General features: G+C 36.2%; 1 protein-coding gene across 1 annotated transcript in view; it reads right to left on the bottom strand.

Moving 5' to 3' along the window:
• Positions 1–22,769, bottom strand: part of Znf143 (zinc finger protein 143) — a 67,932-nt gene that overhangs the window by 28,134 nt on the left and 17,029 nt on the right. The window contains 8 exon segments of the mRNA XM_047519072.1: positions 8,433–8,519; positions 8,522–8,611; positions 11,823–11,858; positions 11,861–11,947; positions 12,913–12,973; positions 12,975–12,989; positions 15,188–15,307; positions 22,634–22,708. Of these exon segments, the coding sequence (XP_047375028.1) occupies positions 8,433–8,519; positions 8,522–8,611; positions 11,823–11,858; positions 11,861–11,947; positions 12,913–12,973; positions 12,975–12,989; positions 15,188–15,307; positions 22,634–22,708 (571 nt within the window).

Below are 22,769 nucleotides of genomic sequence, written 5' to 3' on the forward strand. Positions count from 1 at the left end.
TATCTTGGTGGATGGTTATAGGGAAGATGTAGTGAGGGAAAGGGAAGTGGAAGTAGATTTCCTAGGCAGGAAAGTGGCAGTCAATTTCAACTTGGAAAATCAGCCAATTTTCAACTGAGAGCAGAAATCACCACTAGGTGACACCAAACAACAGCCAAAAAGTGAATGGAGCAGGATAGAGTGACACAAAATCCCAGCAACTTGAGGCTGAGGTTGGAAGATGGAAAATTCAAGTTAGTGAGATGCTATTCAAAATAAAAAATAAAGAACTGGGGACTGGGGATGTAGCTCAGTGGTAAAGTACCTCTGGGGCCAATTCCCAGTACACCCACACCCAAAAAATAGAGAGGGAGAGGGAGGGAGGCAGGAAAGGAGAGGGAAGGAAGGAAGGGGGGAGAGAGAGAGAGAGAGAGAGAGAGAGAGAGAGACTTTGCTTGAGTTTTTGAGTTCCTTTCGGCTAGTTGCATGGCTTCACATGGGTCACCTGATAATTAACCTTCATGATGGATTGCATTTTATGTTTCTGGTGTGTGCTGGAGGGGTGGAGGGTGGGTGATGCTGGATTCAAACCCAGGACTTCAGGCATGTTAGGCTCTACCACTGAGCTACATCCCAGCTCTATTCCTGAATATTTATACTCCATTTATAGCATTAGGCAAGGGCTGGGGATATAGCTCAGTTGGTAGAGTGTTTGCCTCACAAGCACAAGGCCCTGGGTTCAAATCCCCAGCACGGGGTGGGGGTGGGAGGACTGGATATAGCATTGGGCAATTACTATCATTTGACCATCAGTTCATCTTTTCTTTCAGCCCAGACCTACCTCTTAGTTCAGATTAATATTTATAACTGCTTATAGTGATTCTCAACTATGTCTACATACAAAAGATCTTAAAAGCTTTTAACATATCCTGATGCCTGGGCCCATTCCAATATAATTAGGTCAGAATCAATACAGAGAGGATATAGGGAATTAGTCTCTTTTTAAAAAGAAAAATCTATTGTGCAGCCTCATTAGCACTGCTCTAACTAAACATTCCAGAATCACTGGTCACTAGGGTCAAATTTCATGTATGCCTCTCTCTTATCAGAATTTAATTTGCTGCTTGGCATGGTAGTGTATGCCCGTAATCCCAGCAACCTGGGAGGCTGAGGCAGGAGGATCACAAGTTCAAGGCCAGCCTTAGCAACTTAGTGGTAAAGCACTCCTGGGTTCAATTACCAGTAAGCCCCCACAAAAAGAAAATCTAACTTGCCTATAAAACACTAAATGACAAACTTTCACATAAACTATATTCCATTGCTTTAAGTGGGAAAAATGATGTTTTCCTGGCCCCTCCAAAAATCTCAGCCAATTTCTCCAAATATCACAGAAAGGCTTTTAGGTACCTGTTTTATAATGTACCAAGAATGTCTGCTTAATAAGAAGTACTTAAAACATCAGTTATCTACACATACAGGGGGAAACCAATTCAGATCTCAGCTGAGTTTTCAACCCAGACACTCAAAGCTAGGAGGTCCTGAAATAACATATATCAAGTTCTGAAAGAAAATGGATGCCAACCAAAAATCATCTATCCAGCAAAATTAAGCTTCAGATTTGAAGATGAAATAAAAACCTTCCATGATAAACAAAAGTTAAAAGAATTCACAACTAGAAAGCCTCCAGCAGAGAACATTCTCAACAAAATATTCCATGAAGACAAAATGAAAAAAAAAAGTGAAAACTAGCAAAAGGAGGAACTACACTGAAGGAATAGTCAATTAAAGGAGAAACTATTTCAATTTAAAAACTAGAAATAAGACAAAATTAGAGGGAATATAAATCATATCTCAATAACAACCTTGAATGTTAATAGCCTAACCTTATCAATTAAAAGACACAGACTGGCAGATTAGATTAAAACCAAGACCCAACAATATGCTATCTCCAAGAGACTCACCTAATAGGCAAAGAAATCCAGACTGAAGGTGAAAGGATGGGAAAAAAAATCACTCACATGGATCGTGTAAAGAAGCAGGGATTTCTATCCTCATATCAGATAAAGTGGACTTTAAGTCAAAGTTAATCAGAAGGGACAAACAAGGCCATTTCATACTGCTTAAGGAATCATCAATAAGACATAATGGTTATAAATATTTATGGCCCAATGGAGTGTCTATGAACATCAAATAAATCCTTCTCAATTTCAAGAATCAGTAGATCACAATACAATAATACTGGGTAACTTTAGCATGCCTCTGTCACCACTGGACAGATCCTCCAAACAAAAACTAAATAAAGAAGTTGTAGAAGTAAAAAATATAATTGATAATTTAGACTTAACAGACATACATAAAATATTTCATCCATCAGTGACTGAAAACACTATCTTCTCAGCAGCATATGGATCCTTCTCTAATACAAACCATGTTATATAAGTTATCACATATATTGGCATAAAATTGTAACATTACCTTAATATACTTTTAGCATATGTAGGATTATTTTGATAGCCCTCTTTCCATTGATATTAATTTTTGTGTTCTTGCTTTTTCCTTGATTAGACTTGATTTTTATCAAATTTTAGCTGTATTATTTCTTGTTTCATATATTTCTACTCCTAATTTTTTTCCTTCCTACATAATTTGAAAATAATTTGATTGTTAACCTAGCTTCTTTCTGATACAAGTACTTTAAGTTATAAATGTTCATCTGAGTACTGTTTCATCCCAGAGATCCTAATATTTTAAGCTTTTATTATCACTTAGTTCAAAGTACTTTTTATTTATTTTTCTTGTGCCTTTTTCCTTGACCTCCAAGATATTTATAAGTCTGCTATTTAATTCTGAAATAGTTGACATGTGGGGGTGGGGTTCTATATATCTTAAGGTGATTGATTTCTAATGTAATAAATCATGCCTGCATGATTTGAAATTTAAAAAAAAGTAATGACAATGTTTTTTATATTGATTTTATTGGTTACATACATGTCAAAACTGATCAAATTGCATACTTCAAATATGTGAATTGGGCTGGGGTTGTGGTTCAGTGGTAGAGTACTTGCCTGGCATGTGTGAGGCACTAGGTTTGATTCTCAGCACTGCATATAAATAAGTAAAATAAAGGTCCATTGACGACTAAAAAAAATATTTAAAAAATACATATTTTATTGTACTTCAATTTTATCTCAATGAAGCTACAGGGAAAAAAAAGACATCAGTGGGTATATATTTAGATTTAATAAACAGTATAGTATTAGAGAGGAATTTTGTTTTCCTTCTATATTTTATTATAATTTTAAAGTGAATACCTTAAAGATACAAAAGAAATGCAAATTATATTAGCAAATGCAATTTTTTTTCCTCATACATAGCTTTCTTTTCTAGGCTTCTTAGATTTTCACAGGTTTTCCAATTTCTTAGACATTTTAATTTAATGTAGGGAAGCAGATAGCAATTATGCATAATACACTTACATGAAATATGATTATATTAGAAATGACTTCAGTGCTATGTTCTCTCACTCAGACTAACAGAAATAAAGACTTACATGAAACTTAAATTTTCCTCTTTTCATGGAAAAATCCATGTACAAGTAAATTCATTATAGGGGGTTTTCAATTTGGATTTTAAGTAAAAATTGTGCAGATTATAGCAAATATAGAGTAATGAGGGATACCTACAGACTCCATTATCTTCCCTTTCCAACCTGTCCTTCCCCATTTTAGCATTATCACCTAACCTATTATTCAAGGTACAATCCCTCTTTTCTGTTCTCTATGATTAACTTGAACACTAAGTCCTTTGTCAATATCTCCTCAATGTGTTTCATTTATACCCTTCTCCATCTCATTCATTTTATATATACAGTGCTAGGGATCAAATCCAGGGCCTTGAATATCCTGGGCACTGAGCTACATCATCCCCAGCCTTCATTTGGAATATTTAACAGTCCTTAATTAGCCTCCTTGTTCGTGGTCTCATTTCCCTTTAATATCTTTTTTTTTTTTTTTTGGTACCTGAGATTGAACCCAAAGGCACTTTACCACTAAGCTACATATTTAGTTCATTTTATTTTTTCTTTTGAGACAGCATCTTTTTAAGTTGCATAGGGTGTCACTAAGTTGTTGAGGCTGGCCTCGAACTTATAGTCCTTCTACCTCAGCCTCCCTAATTGCTGCATTTACAGATGTATGCCACCGTGCCAGGCCTTTTACTGTCTTTCTGTATGATTCCTTGAGGGCCTTTTTTTTTTCCCCCAAAAAAAGAAGCAAATTTATTTTTTTAAATATTTTTATTAGTTGTTGATGAACCTTTATTTATTTATTTTGTTGTGGTGCTGAGAATCGAACCCACTGCCTCACACATGCTAGGCAAGTGCTCTACCACTGAGTCACAATGCCAGCCCACAAATTTGCTTTAAATTCTCATAAGATTTTCCCCCTGCCCATAACAGTACTCAAACTTGCCAATATACCCTTTTTAAAGGAAAGAGGTTCCCTAAAATTTTTTCCAAGGATCCCCAAGGGTCTGAGAAATGCTAACTGAAGTTCCATTCTGTAAAAATATCTTCTAATTTTATAACACAGTAGTAAAAACAACACATTAAAAATTTTCACCACAAACAACATTACCCTATGTAGATTTATGATTACACAAATGGTATGCCTTTACGCCATGTACAGACAGAGAAACAACATGTATCCCATTTGTTTACAATTTTATAATAAAAAAAAATAAATTAAAAAAAAAATTTTTCACCAGATATAATAGTGCACATCTATAATCCTAGCAACTAAGGAAGTTGAGGGAGAAGAATGTAAGGCGAGCCTGGGCAACTTAGTGAGACCCTGTCTCAAAACAAAAACAGTTGAGTTGTAGTTCAGTGGTAGAGTGCCCTGGATTCAGTCCCCAGTAACACACACACACACACACACACACACACACGTTAATGAGCAAAATGTCAGATGAACCCCAATCAAGGGACATGCTACAAAATACTTGACTAGTAATCCTCAAAATTGTCAAGGTTACTAAAAATAAGGAAAGTCTGAGAAACTGTCATAACCTAGAGGAGACCAACCAGATATGACTACTAAATGTAATATAGTATCCTGGAACAGAAAGTGGACATTAGGGACAAACTAAGGAAATCTCTAAATAGAGTACAGCATTTAGTTAATAATCAAATAACCATACTGGTGCACTAATAGTAATAAAATTTCTTTTTTTGCCCTTTAAACATTTTTTAAATTTTTAAAATTTGTTTTAATTAGTTGTACATGACAACAGAATGCATTTATACATTTTGATAAATCATACATAAATGGAGTATAATTTCTCATTTTTCTGATTGTACATATTGTAGGATCACATTAGTAAAATATATTATCTTAAAGAATATTAGAAGAAACTGATGTGGGGTTCATAAGAACTCTATGTACTACTTAGGCAATAATTTTATAAATCTAAAACTGCACTAGATTAAAAGGTTTACTTAAAAATATTCTCAAAGAATTCTTATACATCCTGCCCTACCCCCCAGCATTTTGTCTTTCCATTTATATACCCAGTAAAAATATATTCACAAAATAGAGCATCAGAATTAAAAACTGCAGGCAGGCACCTATAGTCCCAGTTACTCAGTTCTATAAGGTGGGATGATTACTTGAGCCCAGAAGTTGTAGACCAGCCAGGGCAACACAGAAAGACCTTGCCTCAAAAAAAGAAAAAAAAAAAAAAAAAAAAAAAAAGGTGTCATGGTACATGCCTGTAATCCCAGCTACTGAGGAGGTTTAGGTGGGAGATCACACCTTCAAGACCAGCCTGAGTAATTTAATGGGACCCTGTTTCGATATAAAAATAAAACAGGTGGGGCATCTAGCTCAGTGGTAAGGTGTTTGCTAGTGTGCTTGAGGCCCTATGTTTGAGTCCCAGCACCACAAGAAAAAAAAAAAAAAACAAAACAAACCACTTTTATGCTATAAACAATACCATGAAGAAATTGAAAAGACAAACCACAGAATGGAAAAAAAAAAATACCTGCAATTCTGTCTGATAAAGACTTGTATCCAGAATAATAAATAATCCTTACAACCCAATGAAAAGACAATCCAATTTTAAAAAGCCAAAGAATTTGAAAAGATATTTCTCCAAAGAAGATATACAAATAGCCAATAAGCACATAAAAAGATGCTTAACATCATTAGCCATCAGGAAAATGCAAATTAAAAGACATCACACACACTAGGAAAGCTATAATCAAAAAAGATAACTATCAGGTGTGGATCAAATGGAAGCATCTTACGTTGCAGACTGTAAAATGCATCTTACATAGAGACTGTAAAATGGCACAGCTACTTCAAGAAAACAGTTTGGCAGTTCCTCAAAAGTTAAAAAACAGAGTAACCATTTGACCCAATAATTACACTCCTGGTTGGTTGTTTGTTTTTTATATTGGGGATTAAATCCAGGGGGTGCTCTACTGCCAGGTTACAGCCCCAGCACTTTTTTTTTTTTTCTCTCTCTCTTCCCACCATTTCCCAGGCCTTTTAAATGTTTTATTTTGAAACAGGATCTTGCTAAGTTACTTAGGGCTTCACTAAGTTCCTGAGGCTGGTCTTCAACTTGCAATCCTCTGCTTCAGTCTCCTGAGTGACTGGGATTACAAGCATGCATCACCATGTCTGGGAATCATATGCTTTAAATGGATAAATGTCTAGTATGTGAATTTTATCTCATTATAGCTGTTTATTAAAAAAGAAGTCAAATGTTTACAGCAGCTCAATTCATAGTTGCTAACCTATGGAACCCCAGGTGCCCTTCAACAGATGAATGGATAAAGAAACTATGGTATATATACACAATGGAATATTATTCAGCCTTAAGGAAGAATGAAATTATAGCATTTGCCGGTAAATGAATGGAAATGGAGAATATTATGCTAAGCAAAATAAGCCAATCCCAAAGAACCAAAGGTCAAATGTTTTCTCTGATATGCAAATGATAATTCACAATAAAGGGTGGAGTTGGGGAGAGAATAGAGGTATTCTGAACTAGACAGAGGGGAGTGAAGGGAGGGGAGGGGGCATGGGGTTAGAAATGATAGCAGAATGAATCAGACATTATTACCCTATGTATGTGCATGTATGATTGGACAACCTGTGTAACTCTACATCATGTACAACCATAAGAATGAGAAGTTATAGTCCATTTATGCATGATGTGTCAAAATGCACTCTACATTCATGTATAACTAATTAGAAAAATAAAAAATAAATAAAAAAAAAATTAAAAAAAAAAGAAGTCAAGCATGGTGCTGCACACCTATAACCCCAGTGACTTGGGAGGCTTAGGCAGTAGAATCACAAGTTCAAAGTCAGCCTGGGCAACTAAGTGAGACCCTGTCTCACTTTAAAAAAAAAAAAGAGGGCTGGGAATGTTGTACACCATTAGAGCACCCCTGGTTTCAATCCCCAGTACTGGTGACTGTATCCACAGATCATTCCTCCTTTTCTACCCCTACAAGCTCCACAAGAGTCAATTTAAGAAACATCCTCAGAGGGAAAAGAGGGGTGGGGGGAATGGGAAAAAAATAATAGAACGAATCAAAACAACATTACCCTATGTAATTTATGATTACACAAATCGTATGCCTTTACTCCATGTAAAAGAACAACATGTATTCCATTTGTTTACAATAAACAAAAAAAAAAGAAAGAAAACTCCTTACCATGACATCAACAACACACAAGTCCCTGACTAGTCCTCCCACTTTGCTTGTGACAAGTCTTCTACGTGTACTTCTATGGCTCTAGTTATACAGATTCAATATCATGCTTTTTCATATCTTTGTGCCTATACCCATTATATTTCCCCTGCAAGGAATAATCTACTTGGAAAACTGCAGGATTCAATCTAAAGTCAAGTTCCCCAGTAAAGTCTTTCAGAAACGTTCTTCCCATTCCTGCAGAAATGACTGTTCCTGCCTCTGCTCCCATAGCATCTTATTTACATTAAGTTAGAACAACCCCAGAATCCCTTAAAAGTTTGTTTCAGCAAGTCTGTGTCCACTATCTCTCCCCTACTAGACTGCACTTGATAATGTCTTATCTGTCTCTGAATCTGTGGTGCCTGGTAGAAGAACTCACAACAGATGTCAATAATTGTTGGATAAATGAACATGCAAAAAAATGGTTAAGTTGAAAATTTTTAAAGTTGTTTAACTTTTTTCCTCCCATGCTAACTGGTAGAAAGAAAGGAAGATATCAGGGCTGGGGATATAGCTCAGTTGGTAGAGTGCTTGCCTTGCAAGCACAAGGCCCTGGGTTCAATCCCCATCACCGCAAAAAAAAAAAAAAGAAAGGAAGATATTAGCTAGATATTATTTCTAAAAGCAGCAGGATTAAACTAAGCCTTCAAAGAAAAAGGAGCAAAAGATTAGTGATTATTACCTGTGTGTATCCTCACATGATTTTTATAATTGGTTGCACTGGCGAATGCCCTCCCACATCCTGGTTCTGTGCAATAATAAGGTCTTTCCCTGTATGTGTCCTAATATGCACTTTTCTGATATTTGATGTTGTAAAGGATCGACCGCAGCCTTCAAAGGGACACTTAAAGGGTCTTTCTCCTGAAAATACAAAGGGGAATAAATTAAATAGTATAAAAATACATAGAAAATTGAAACTTATCTTTAACTTATCTTAAAAATTAACATCTTTAATTCTGCCTGGGATCAAGTTCAAGACTCAAGCCTTGTGTTGTTTCCCTTTCAAGCTTCCTCCTCACCCCCAGAAAAAGTATTTTCCACTCCAAACAAATTTGACTAAGAAAAAATGCAGTATTCAAAACTCATCAGTGATTACATGACTCTCCAAGATGGAATTATTCAGTTGTGCGTATTAAAAATTGAGCTGAGAAAAGCACAGAAATGTCAGAAAAATACGTAAGAAAAAAAATAGGGTCAAGAATAAGGATTAAGTTAGAACAACCCCAGAATCCTTTAAAAGCTTATTTCCTGCTTTATTTATGCTATGCTATCTGGCAGAAAAATAAAATTTTTTTTGGTTAAAAAAATTATGCTTTTATCATTGTTTTTTTCAAATTAGAAAAATAATTTTTAATCTTTTTAAATCTAATGCTTATCATGTTATATATATCAAAATACTTGCTAAACATATTACTATTCTAACAGTCCAAGTTTATAAATGAAAAGTCTACTCTGTCAATGATATTCCTTTCCTTCCTATTTGCTTTATACAACCTTGAAAACTCAAAAGTCCTTTGAATAGTCAAGCAGGAAAAAGCCTTTGCTTTCAATATCTATGTGCCCTTATCTATAAGGAACTCAAGCAAACAACTTCTGGAGCAGGAAAAAACCTCTATCTTTATAGACACACACAGATATTTCACTACATATATATATAGAGTAAGTCTGTTATTTTTCTTTTGGTCAAATGAAATTATGGTTTCCCTGTTGGTAGAGACATTCCAAAAGATTTCAGTCCTCAAGTATGAAATAATTTAAAAAGGAACAGGAATCTTTCTCTTTTCTTCAAGTGAATTTTGTTCCATATGTTCATGAAAGGAGAAAAGAATTCATATTGGGCAAGTCCCTTCTCCTCTGAGTCTAGACGACCTCTAAAGTCTTCCCAGCAGTGACATGCTATGATAAGTATCAACTGTTCTAGGAAAATGTTCATTGTACTATATATATATATTACTATTCTGTAGCACCTGATTTTTTTTTGACTGAAATCACCTAGTTCCTTGGTCCCCTTATTCAACCCAACATTGTACCGTGTTAAAACATTATGCATTACAACATTTTAAATGATGAAAATGTCATGATTTGAAAACTGGTGTGTGGGGGCTGGTAGTATATAGCTCAATAGTAGGGCTCATCTAGCATGCAAAAGGTCTTAGGTTCAATCTTTGGCACCATCATAAATAAATAAATAAATAAATAACATAACATAACTTAAAACTAGTGTAAGACTACATGGCTTGATGGATGAATCAAAAGAAGCACAATTCCAAGTCAGGCAGTGATGCTCGCCTGTAAACCCAGCAATTTGGGAGGCCGACACAGGAGGATCCCAAGTTCAAAGTCAGTCTCAACAACTTAGTGAGGCCCTATCTCAAAATTAAAAAAAAAAAAAAAAAAAAAAAAGCCTGGGGATATGGCTAAGTGGTTAAATGTCCCTGAGCACAATTCCTGGTACAAAAAACAAAAACTAAAACCATAATCCTGATATTTTTGCTCAATATTAATATTAGGACCTAAATTACTGGTTGTACATAGTTTTACTATAACAAATTGGCTTTATATTGCAAATCCAAACAGAATTTGTAGGAGCTTGGAAACACTTACCTTCAGTGCAATGAATAAAAACAAGTACATGAATGAGACCTACAACTATTCCTAAGCATTACAAAGTAAAGCAAATTTAGGATCATGTTTGTACTAAACCTTAACAGCTAGCAGAATCCTCCCTAGAAATTTGCTAAACTATATCAGAGTACTTGGAAGTGCAAAAATTGCAACATTTGGGGACACAATTATCACACCATGTTTAAAATACCTGTACTAAAAATCTCAAACTAAATTATTTTATGCTATATTACTAAATCAATAGCTTAAAATAGTATCTCTTCTCAACAGTTTCTGGGGGCTAGGGCTATAGCTCAGTGGCAGGGAATTTGCCTAGCACATATGAGGCACTGGGCTTGATCCCTAGCACTGCATAAAAATAAACATATAAAATAAAGGCATATTGTCTATCTACAACTACAAAATAAATTTTAATAAAAAGTTTCTGGATTTTTTTTCAGCTGTGATCCAAAACAAATAATTAAGCCAGGCATGGGCACATACCTAAAATACCAGCCCCAGTGGCTCGGGATCCTGAGATAGGAGGATCGTAAGTTCAAAGAAAGTCACAGCAACTTAGTGAGGACCTAAGCAACTTTAGGGGGATCCTGTCTCAAAAGAAAAAATAAAAAGGGCTGGAGATGTGACTCAGTGGTTAAGTACCCCTGGGCTCAATCCCTGCTACCAAAAACAAAAAAAACCAAAAACAATAATCTTTACAGTATCAGTTTCCACAAGTAATCAAGCATAAGGTAGAGAGGGGAGTGAAAGAAGGATAAGAATAAGTACCACTAGAAAAAGAAGATAAGGAAATTTAAAGAGAAAGAGAGATGTCAGGAGTAAGAACAAGTTCTTTTTTAATTTGAGAATGAACCCAGGAGCATTCTGCCTCTGAACTATATCCCCAGTCCTTTTTAGCTTTATTTTGAGAGAGGCCTCCCTGAGTGTAGGGGTTAGTCTTGAACTTTTGGTCCTCTTCCTTCAGCCTTCAAGTCCCCAGGATACAGGCATACACTGCTGCACCTGGCTACGTGTCTTCTTTCTGTGGGGCTATTAGGAGTTCAGGTTATTTTTTTTTAGTAACAGCTTACTGCAGGAGAATTGATACTAAACTCAGGCAGAACCAGGTGCCTTCGGTTATGTTCTCAAGTTACTAACTCGGTGTGTGTAATCCTAGGAAAATAAGCTTGTTGCTCAGATAATTTCTGCAAACGGCAAGGAATGGTGGTCTAGGGCCATTGTTCATCTCTTTTGGAACACAGACCCTTTTTAGGATCTAAGAGAGTGTTGGGCCCTCATCCTGGTAAGAAGCATACAAATACAAACAGCAAACTGCATAGAATTTCAGAAAATTTAAGAGAAGCCCTTGATACTGATTCCCTGAAACTTTTCCAGATACTCCTTCCCCAAATCCCCTCCCTGAAGATTAAGAATTCCTGTGTAGATATGACAATATTTATAATGGTACCTGTATGAGTTCTAATATGTTTCTGTAGATCTCCGACGTTTTGAAAGATTTGGTACAATTATCTTCTGAACACCGGTATGGCTTTTCTCCTGTATGAGTTCTGACATGACTTTTTAATCCATAACCTTTAAGGAAAATTTAAAAAAAAATTTAATTACATAATGCCCCTTTAAACATGCACATTGAGATTAAGGTACTGAAAAAACATAGTAATTCGAAGAATAAAATACTAGGCATATACAACAGAATAACTATTAAAAATGTCATAGATGGCTCAGGACTATCACACTAAAAATTAATAGTTTCATCTCCATTTAGAAGAGAGTGTGAGTTTCATTTTTAAGAAGTGTTCCCAACTGGGGCTGGAATTGAGGCTCAATGGTAGAGCACTTGCCTGGCATGTGTGAGGCCCTGGGTTGGATACTCAGCACACATATAAATAAATAGAATAAAAAAAGATCCATTGACAACTAAAAGAATAATTTTTAAAGTGTCCCAATTATATTAGAATATGTTCACAACTCATATCCCGAAAGTTTAAAATTGGACTAAGACAAGAAACAAAAATGAATGTCAGTAGGACTGGTACCATGTTGCCCTGCCACATATGTCCCTGGGCAGGCTCTGTCCCACTGTTAAGTTCCAGTTCTTTGTGGTTCCCTAAGGTCTGTATTAATGTTAAATATTCAGTCAGGTTTTAAAGCTTGGCTTTTATTTTTCCTGCTAAAATAAAGCAGAACATGTAGTGAAAAGCACCGGAGTAGGCAGAAACAGGTCTGTGTAGGGAAAAAAGAACACAAAAAAGGGGTCCAGAGCAATCAGGTTAAGGAGTTAAGAAAACCTTGGGGTTGGGGTTGTAGCTCAGTGGTAGAGCACTTGCCTAGCAGTGTGAGCACTGGGTCAATCCTCTGCACCACATAAAAATAAATAAATAAAGGTATAAACCAAAAAAAAAACCAACTTAAAAAAAAGAGTTAAGAAAACCTGATCATGTGCTTCTCTGACCAAAGATGAGGGGTCAGTTTCTGCCTGTGCTTATCTCTGCTTGACCTCCATCGAATCTAGAAACAAGAAAATTTATGTTCTTTACCTGTTGCAAATGCTTTCCCACAGCCTTGATGCTCACACTGATAAGGCCGGTCTCCTGTGTGTGGACCGTTCATGGACCTGTTATTAAAAATACAAGCTGATTCCACTTCTTCTATGCACTCCTCCGTAAAATGACTTCAGCATAGACCTATTTTTTCCCCTATTGCTGAATGATTTTGTTGGTAAACTTTTTAAGAAATAAAGACAACTTTTCCACAAAAACTATAGCCAGGCTAGGAATATAGCTCAGTGGAATAGTACTTTGCTTAGCATGGTGAGATCCTGGGCTAGATTCCCAGTACTGCAAAAAAGAGACAAGGACTGGGTTGTGGCAGAGCACTTGGCCTAGCGTGTGTGAGGCACTGGGTTCAATTCTCAGCACCACATAAAATAATAAAATAAAGGTTCATTGACACCTAAAAGAAAATTTAAAAAAAAAAAAAAAGGAGAAGAAGACAAAGAGAAGCAAACAAAAGACTGTAAGGGGCTGGGGACATAGCTCAGTTGGTAGAGTGCACAAGGCCCTGGTTTCAATCCCCAGCACCACAAAAAAAAAAAAAAAAAAAAAAAAGACTGGGGGCTGGGGAGATAGCTCAGTCGGTAGAGTGCTTGCTTTGTAAGCACAAGGCCCTGGGTTCGATCCCCAGCACCCCCCCAAAAAAAAAAAAAAAGACTGTAGCCCAATGAGTCTCAGTAAAGATCTAATGTTACATATTAACCCATTAAGTTCCATGCTTTCAGTTCTGTGAATATGTCAATGAAACTGATAGAGGTATATTAAATTAGGTTGGAAATAATAATTTAGAGCTCATATATTATGTTAATCAATATGACTATATTTTATCATATTCTTATTTAACATAATTATATATTATGGACTATATTTCAATTTATTTTGTTTGTTTTGTAGTATTGGAGATTAAACCAAGGGTCATGTTCATGCTAGGCAAGCATTCTACCACTTTTTATTCTACCTATCACTTTTATTATGTGTTGAGACAAGGTCTTACCAGTGGCCAAGGCTGGCCTCACACCTGCAATCCTCCTACTTCAGCCTTCCAAATAGCTGGGATTATAGGTGTGAAGCACTATGCCCAGCTTATATTAAGTTTTTCTATACATTCCACATCTAGGATGATGGGACAAAATGGGTTTAAAGTACTCATTTAATAAGGAACAGGAACGTCTGAGGTCTGAGTTTTCCAAGTGATTAAAGGTATCTGCATGACCACATGCACGAAGAGAACTAGAACAGGGTGCAGGGAGAGGTAACCAATGTAAAGAGTGTGGAGGTTGCTATTAGAGGAGTCTGGGTCGAGGTTAAGGTTCCATCACTGCCCTGGTGTGTGTGGCCATGAGCAACTGCCTCTCTAAGCCCTGAAGTCCTCTTGTAAGGTGGGACATGATAGTATCTGGTCCACAGTGGCCAACATTCAATGAACATTTACCACATATCAGGTCAATTTTCTTGGTACTTTACATGAAAAGCATTAACGTTATTAATTCTTATAACCACTCTGTGAGAGTGGTTTTTCCCCAATTATAGTTGGGGAAAATGAAGGACCAAGAAGTCAATTACATGCCAAGGTTACACAGTTACACAATAACAAGTAATGAAGACGGATTCTAGGTCACTATTCCAAATATGATAGTGTACACTTCCTGACACAGTTATTGAATACATCTTTGATATTAATAAAATGAGTCATAGTATGTTCCATTGTGGTCACCCGTACAATTAAAATAAATATTTGGCCCAAAGGCTGGGGTTGTAGCTCAGTGAGTGGTAAAGCACTTACCCAGCACAGTGAGGCCCTGGGTTCAATCCTCAGCATCACATGAAAATAAATAAAATAAAGGTATGTGTCTATCTACAACTAAAAAAAAAAGATAAAAAATACTTTGTCCAAAAATTTAAAAGAGAGAACAAATTAACAGCAATTTTTGCTGGATTCTGGTGAATCACTATTATCAGAGTGATTATACATATCTCTCATATAATTATATAAATTTCCTATTTGACTAAATGCTTTGAAATATACAGAGTACCTCCCATGTGCCAGGTAATATGCAGGACATTAGGGATATAGAGATGAAGAAAACACAGTCCAGGCCCTTAAAGAACTAACAATTTCTAGTGTCTGAAAAGGCTTTTGTGTGTCTGAGTGTGAGCATGTGTCAGTATTCTGATAAGCATTTGAATGCTATAAGCATATCACATTAGTATTTAAAGTACTAGGTATACATATTAACTAGATAAAAACACTTATATGTACCTTGAGATGATGAGCTGTTGTATATAATTTTCCACATCCATCATATTTACATTGAAATGCCTTTTCTCCACTCTGTTGAGATTTAGCAGTTACTCTAGTTGCATGTCCTTGTAAGACAATCTAGATAAAACAAAAAATAGATTTAAATCATTCATACAGAAATCAAAAAGCTGAAATTACTAGTCTTACAATAAAAAATGATAAAGCTGTAATGTGGGTTCCAGACTCAGATCTTTATTCTAAATCTGAAGAGTCTATCATTCTAATTCAGTCATGTTCTGTTCCAAAGTTGAAGTAAGCAGCTCTGGAACAGTCAAAAGGAGAGCTACAGTTGAATGCATAGCTAGCATATAAATCTATTTTTCCCCTAGAAAATCAACCCAAGTAGCATCTCCATTGTATGCAGGTATTCCTTGACACACTACTGTATAAGTATGCTTTTTTTAAAGAACAAATGCCTTAAAAACAATGTCAAATGCATTTTCAATTTCAAAGTACTTCAAAAGCAATGAGAAAAGCTGGGCTAGTAACATACTCCTGTAATCTCAGCTACCTGGAGGCTGAAGAAGGAAGATCCTAAGTTCAAGGCCAGTCGGGTGATCCTGTCTCAAAATAAAAAAATTAAAATGGCTGGGGGTTGGCTCATTGGTGGACACCTCTGGGTTCATCAGTAAGAAAGAAACAGAGAGAGAGAGGTAGGGGGAGAAAGAAAAAAAAAAAAAGGGAGGAAGGAAGAGAGAAGGTATGTGCAGGCATTAGGTCATTTAAGTCACCTATAGGAGATAATACAATCGATATCACATTCTGTACTTACATTCAGCACAAAATCATTTTTCTAGATATAATACTATAAGAATTCAAATAATAGCCCTGTGCTGTTATAAGGTTTTTAAAAACTGCTGCCCTATTTGAGAATTATGATACCATAAAAATTGAAGAATGACTGTCTACTCTGTGGGTCACATAGCGGTAGTGGTGCAATAATCTTATCTGCAGATTGTCACTCAAGGTTCAAAAATTACTCTTTCAGAGGTTTTTTTATATTGTAAAAAATTCAAAATGAAGCCAGGGGCTGGAGTTGTGGCTCAATGGTATAACACTTGCCTAGTGTGCATGAGGACCTGGGTTCAATCCTTAGCACTACATAAAAAATAAATAAAATAAAGATACTGTGTCCATTTACAACTAAAACATTTTTTTAAAAAGTAATGAAGCCAAAATCATCACTGAGGTGATACTACAGACGCTGCAGGCTCAAAAAGAAATCTGAAAATAAAAGACATAACAAGCACATGATCCTGATGACTTTTTCCTCAAAGATCTGTTAGACACTCTGGTTTTTAAGAAAAATATCTGATTTATATAAGAGATTCTGCCCTACCTCACCACTTGCAAATACATATGAAGTTTTTGGTAAATAAATTTTCATATTATTTTTTTAACTGCTTGCTACTTTTTATTCTCATTCTTAAAGAAAATAAATTTCATATCATCTGATTTCTGGGGTAAGAACTGATCAATAAAAATTATTTTGGGTCTTGGGATGTAGCTCAGTGGTAGAACACTTGCCTAGCATGCATGAGGCCCTAGATTTGATACCTATTATCACAAATTTTTTTTAAAATATATATTACTAAATAGTTAGATTCTAAAGTAATATGTTTCCTCATTTTCAGGTAACCTCAAATTTTTCTTTTTTCTTCAGTCCTGGGGATTAAAATCAGAGCCTCATGCATGGAAGGGAAGCGCTTTACCAGTGAGTTACATCCCAGACTTTTTTTTTTTTTTTTCCCAGCTGACGTAGGAAGTGAACCTAGGGGTGCTCTATCTCTGAGCTAAATCCCTAACCCCTTTTTTAATTATTCTGAGACAGGGTCTAAGTGCCAAGGTTGTGCCTTGAACTTGCAATCTTTCATCTGGGGTCTGGGGATGAGCTCAGTCTTAGAGCATACACAAGGCTCTGGGTTTGATCCCTAGTATGAGGCAGGGGGGGGACAAATAGATATCTAATAATTTTTTCTAATTATACCATATAGATTTTCTAAATATACACCTTCATTTTTAAAAGTATATACAACAGCTATGTGTATGGTAAGGTAATGGATCATTTTGGGCTTTCTTCTTTGACTTCTCCAAATTAAAAAAAAATACACCTAAAATATTAATATTTGTATATTGATGCTGGGGATTGACCTAGGACATCATTGCATAAGCCATACACTACCACTGAGATACACCTCTAGCCCTTTAAAAAAAATCCTAGAGATGATAAATGTTTGAGGTGGCGGACACATTAATTACTTTGATCGAATCACCACATTCTGTTCTATCTGTATAGAAATATCCCACTATGCCCCCCAAATAGGTAGGACTGAGTTTTTTTGGAGGGGTATGGGGATTGAACCTTTGAGTACCCTAGCCACTGAACTATATCCCCAGACCTCTTTATTTTTGAGAAAAGGGTTTCTCTAAGTTGAGGCTGGCCTCAAACCTGTGATCCTCCTCTTTCAGCCTCCAAGTGACTGTGTGTATCGCTGTGCCTAGCCCCAAAATATGTCCAACTATTATGTCAACTTAAAAAAATCCTTGCCCCTAATAATCACTGATCTAATGATACCTTTAAGAGATGAAAAAAAGTGACTAAGAAAAGCAAGGTTTGGACTGGGGATGTGGTTCAATGGAGAACATGTGCCTAGCAGGCATGAAGCCTGGTTCAATCCTCAGCACATGCAAAGAAATTAAATAAATAAATAAAGTTTCACTGGGCTCAAGGTCATATAGCTAAGATAAAATACATAAAATAAAACAAAAATAAAATATGGATCCACATTAAACTGCCTATACTAAACAGGTTTGGGTTAATTGTTTAACCCACAATTGGGAAAATCAACCATCCACAGACTCGGCTGACCAAAGAAGACTGTACATCTATAAGTTGGCCAATGATCTATCAATGCCTATGGGGCTGGGCTCAAAAAGTTGGGCTGAGTGCCATGCTATGTGTCTCTGTAGTCCCAGCACTCAGAAAACTGAGGTTAAGAGAATCATTTGAGCCCAGAAATTTGAGGCCAGCCTAGGATACATAGAGAGACCTGTTAAAAAAAAAAAAAAAAAAGTAGTCTGGCTGAGTGTACAATTTTCTCTCTGGAATTTGACCTAAGAAATAAAGGGAAATCCTGAGTTGGTCACGGGTGGTGAACCTGAGAAAAGCATGGTTAATATGAGTCATTGCAAAACTCAAATGAAGACACAGAGAAGTCTATCTGCAGAGAAAAGGAGCAGATGCCATGGAAGAGATCAACCCTTGTGGGAGGTAGGAGAGAGAAGAAAAAGGAGTGAAATCAGCCTCCTGATTCCTTTGTAATTCTAGTTCCTGTGAGAAAGAGATGTTCAGCAGGTCCCATTCTGGGCTTCCTATAAGCTCTGATACATCCTTACAATTGCTCTCTTTTTTTCTTGAGCTAGCGTGACTGGTCTTTGTGGGTCTTCCAACTATTACAGCTCTGAATAAAATACTGTCAAACCAAAGTACTTTGATCTCTCTCTCTCTCTCTTTCTTTTTTTTTTTTTTGTGAGGTGCTGGGATTGAACCCAGGGCCTTTTGCTTGCAAGGCAAGCACTCTACCAACTGAGCTATATCCCCAGCCCTTACTTTGATCTCCAATGTAAATAAAAATTAGTTTTGAATGATAAAAGGGTGTGTAAAGTATCAACAATTATTAATGTCTATATAATACTTACAGATTTATAAATAATAGTCTCATGTGTTACCCTAAAATATTAATCAAATGAAAAATCTCACTTGGTTATCATAAACTCATGAGATAGGTAAAGCAAACATAACAGATAAAAAAGTCTCAGATCCAGAAAAGTAATTTGCTCAAAGTCCCACTGCTACTATATAGCAGAGTAGAACTCAATCCAGATCTTTTAAAGTGTATACTACTTTAATACTGTTTTCTATTTAATTAAGGGTGCTGCAGCATGAGGGCAATGACAATAGCTATAATCTGCCACAAAGGCTTCCCCCCACCCTCCCCACTTTTACCATTCTTACAAGTGAACACACAGGTATTCTTACAGATTACTTTATATTGGGGTTTTAAACTCAGCACTGTTGACATTTTCAGAGGGTAACTCCTTGTTGGTGGGGCTATCCATTGATGGAACCTCTATACACACAGTTTCAAGTAGTATTCCCAAATTGTTGACAAACAAAATTGTCTCCAGACACTGCCAAATGTCCTGGGGCAAAACTGCCTCCACCTGAGAACTTCTGCTTTAAGTACTCAAGGTTTTCCCTTCTCCTGTGATTTTTCATGTCAGAGATGAGTTTAGTGGTGTCTTCATGTTACAGATTAGAAAAATTCTAAACTGTAAACCCTCATAATAAAAAAAAAATCTAGAGCACAGAAACAAGACTATTTACAAAAAAATCTGTTGCTTTAGCTACCAATTTTTTTTAAAGTTCAGGCAAATGCAGTGCTACAACTTCATAAATAAAAATGTAGAAGGAGCACAAAGGGATGAGACTAGAAGCTATAGGTTCTGCTTATTTACTGTGAATCCTTGGAACAGTTTGGCTTTTTAATACCACATACTGGGCCCTCGAGCTCAAATGTGATGCTTAATTGTTTATAGAAACAGGAAGTTTTGGTTTATCACTAAAAAAGAGAAAAAGACTAAGTCACAAATACAAGCCATATATATAATTAAAAATTTTGTTGCCACAATGAAAAAGGGAAAAGAAACCGGTCAAGTTAATTTTATTTAACCCAATATAATAGGTCCAAAATATTATCCTTTCAACATGTAATAAATATGAAAAATTATTTGAGACATTTTATATTCTTTTTTTTTCATACTAAGTTTTAAAACTCCACACATTTATTCAAACAAGCCACCAAGTGCTCAATAGCTACATGTGGCTAGTAGTTACCTTATTGGACAGCACAGATCTAGTCTTCAAGGAAAAGGACAGAAAATCACAGTAAAAAAAAAAAATTCTATTGAATTGTCTTCTATTCTTCGTCTATTGTTACCAATAATAATGGTTTTATGTCTGCAGATAAAAAGTAATGAAGTTGCCAGCCATGATGGCACACACCTGTAATCCCAGCGGTTTGGTAGGCTGAGGCAGGAGGATGGAGAGTTCAAAGCCAGTCTCAGAAACTTAGCAAGGTCCTAAGTAACTCAGTGAGACCCTGTCTCTAAATAAAATATAAAAAAGGGTTGGGGATGTGGCTCTGTGGTTAAGCACTCCTGGGTTCAATCCCTGGTACCCCCCCAAAAAAAGTAATGAAGTTTTTTATGACATTTTGCCTTAGCAGTTCTCAATCCCTACATTTCTGGGTTCAGAAATTAACAACTGATGTTAACAGTCTTTTATAATAAAAGTATGTTAATAGGTTATGGAGCCTGATGATAAATTAATTTATTTTTTGACTAAGTCTCATTCTACATTAGTTATTACAAGTACACTTGTAACTTCCTTCCTTTTAAAATATTCTATTGGTGCCTTGTATGGTGGCACATGCCTATAATCCCAGTGACTTGGGAGGCTGAGGCAGGAGGACTGCAAGTTCCAGGTCAACCTCAGCAATTTAGTGACGAAAAATAAAAAGGGTTGGGGATGTAGCTAAGTGGTAGAGTGCCCTAGTGAAAGAGAGAGCAAGGAAGGGAGGGAGGGAGAAAGGAGGGAAAGAAAGTGGAAGAAAGAAAGAGAGAAAAGAATGGGAAAAGTACAAAAAGGAATAAGGAAAAAGGGCGGGCGGGCCACGGGTATAGCTTACTGGTACAATATCCTGGGTTAAATTTCCAGTACCACTCCCCGTGCCCCCTAAAAATCTTTTGGCAGCATGGTGGTACAGGCCTGTAGTTGTGACTACTTGGGAAGCTGAAGTAGGAGGATCACAGGTTCAAAGCCAGCATGGGCAATTTAGCAAGACCCTGTCTCAAAATAAAAAATAGAAAGAGGGATGTATATAGGTCAGTGATAGAGTGCCCCTGGGTTCAAACCCCAGTACTGTAAAAGAAAAAAATTCTAAAACTCTACTGCTTAAGTATCTTATTATTTGGTAGTTACCAGTAAGAAAACCTATTAGGCCAATGCAAGTCACTGACCTATATCTCTTGCATATATTTACATTATCTTTCCATTTCAGTAGAATTTCGCTTAGGTAGATATGACATAAATTTTAAAATATTACAGTCTCATTTTATTCATAAAATGTGAAAATGAATTCCAAGACTTGAACCAAGTTTCAAAGCTCATGGGCTAAGTAAACATAAAACTGAATTTATATTATTGTTACAAATGGCACCATTTCAGCTATTAAACAGATAGACTGGTTATTTAATCATCAAACTTCTATCAGAGATGTCAGTAATTCTTGTTATTTTATCATTTACTAGTATTATAACTGAAAAATCTCTTGATAAGACCTAACAGTATCATTAAATGTTATTAAGTGGTGATGTTAACGCACAAATTAATGCTTAAAAATGTGGCTCTGGCTGATCACAGTGGCACATACCTGTAATCCCACCTAGCTGGAAGGCTGAGGCAGGAGGACTGAATGTTCAAAACCAGCCAGGGCAACCTTAGTGAGAACCTATCTCAAAATAACATTAAAAAATGGTTGGGGGGCTGGGGAGATAGCTCAGCTGGTACAGTGCTTGCCTCGCAAGCACAAGGCCCTGAGTTCGATCCCCAGTACCACAAAAAAAAAAAAAAAAAAAAATAGTTGGGGATATAGCTTAGTGGCAGAGCACTTGCCAAGCACATGCAAGGCCTTGGGTTTAATTCCCACTAACAAAGGGACAAAAAAGGTGGTTACTTGGGTGGTTACTAGGGTGTTACTTAGGCAAGGGGTAGCCAAAGTTTTGCTAAGTAGGAATAATAATAATTAGCTTGGCTGGACCTTCCCTACAGAATTTGAAACGGAAAATACAAAGGGAATCAGTTGGAAGTAGAAGAAACTTTTAAAACATACAAATGGCAAAGTAGCAAGAATTAGTCACAGCAATGAGTGAGTCACAGAGAAAGGACCAACGAAATTCCATGGATGGGACAGTAAGAAAATGCCTGGGTCTCCATAACTGCCTTGGATTCAAGAACACAAGGCTCAGCTGGATTTCTAGGATATTTCTATTTCTGTAATGTCACTTTGAACTACTAACAAACCTTAGGGCCTGAGGTAATTTGAGAAAGTTGCTGCCTAACATATATACTGTTTTTCTGAAATGGTGCAATTTTCCTGGGAAAGTAGTGCATTCTCTATTGTTGCTTAGAAAATGTTGAGAGATTCTTTTACATGAATGGTGTGAATCTGCATTGTGTACAACCATAGAAATGAAAAGTTGTACACCATTTGTGTACAATGTATCAAAATGCAGTCTATAAAAATAAAAAAGATTTTAATTAAAAAAAGAGGCTTTACATACCTGCATTTTTTTCTCTTGTTCATTTTCTCCAATTATTCCAGTACCTGTTACACTTTCACTTCCATCAATGGATACCTACAGGAATAAAATAAGGCTTAAAGAAGTTTTACCTTTTCTTTTCTGCAAAGTGGGAACA

Source organism: Sciurus carolinensis, chromosome 11 (genome assembly GCF_902686445.1).
Source record: "Sciurus carolinensis chromosome 11, mSciCar1.2, whole genome shotgun sequence".
Taxonomy (NCBI): domain Eukaryota; kingdom Metazoa; phylum Chordata; class Mammalia; order Rodentia; family Sciuridae; genus Sciurus; species Sciurus carolinensis.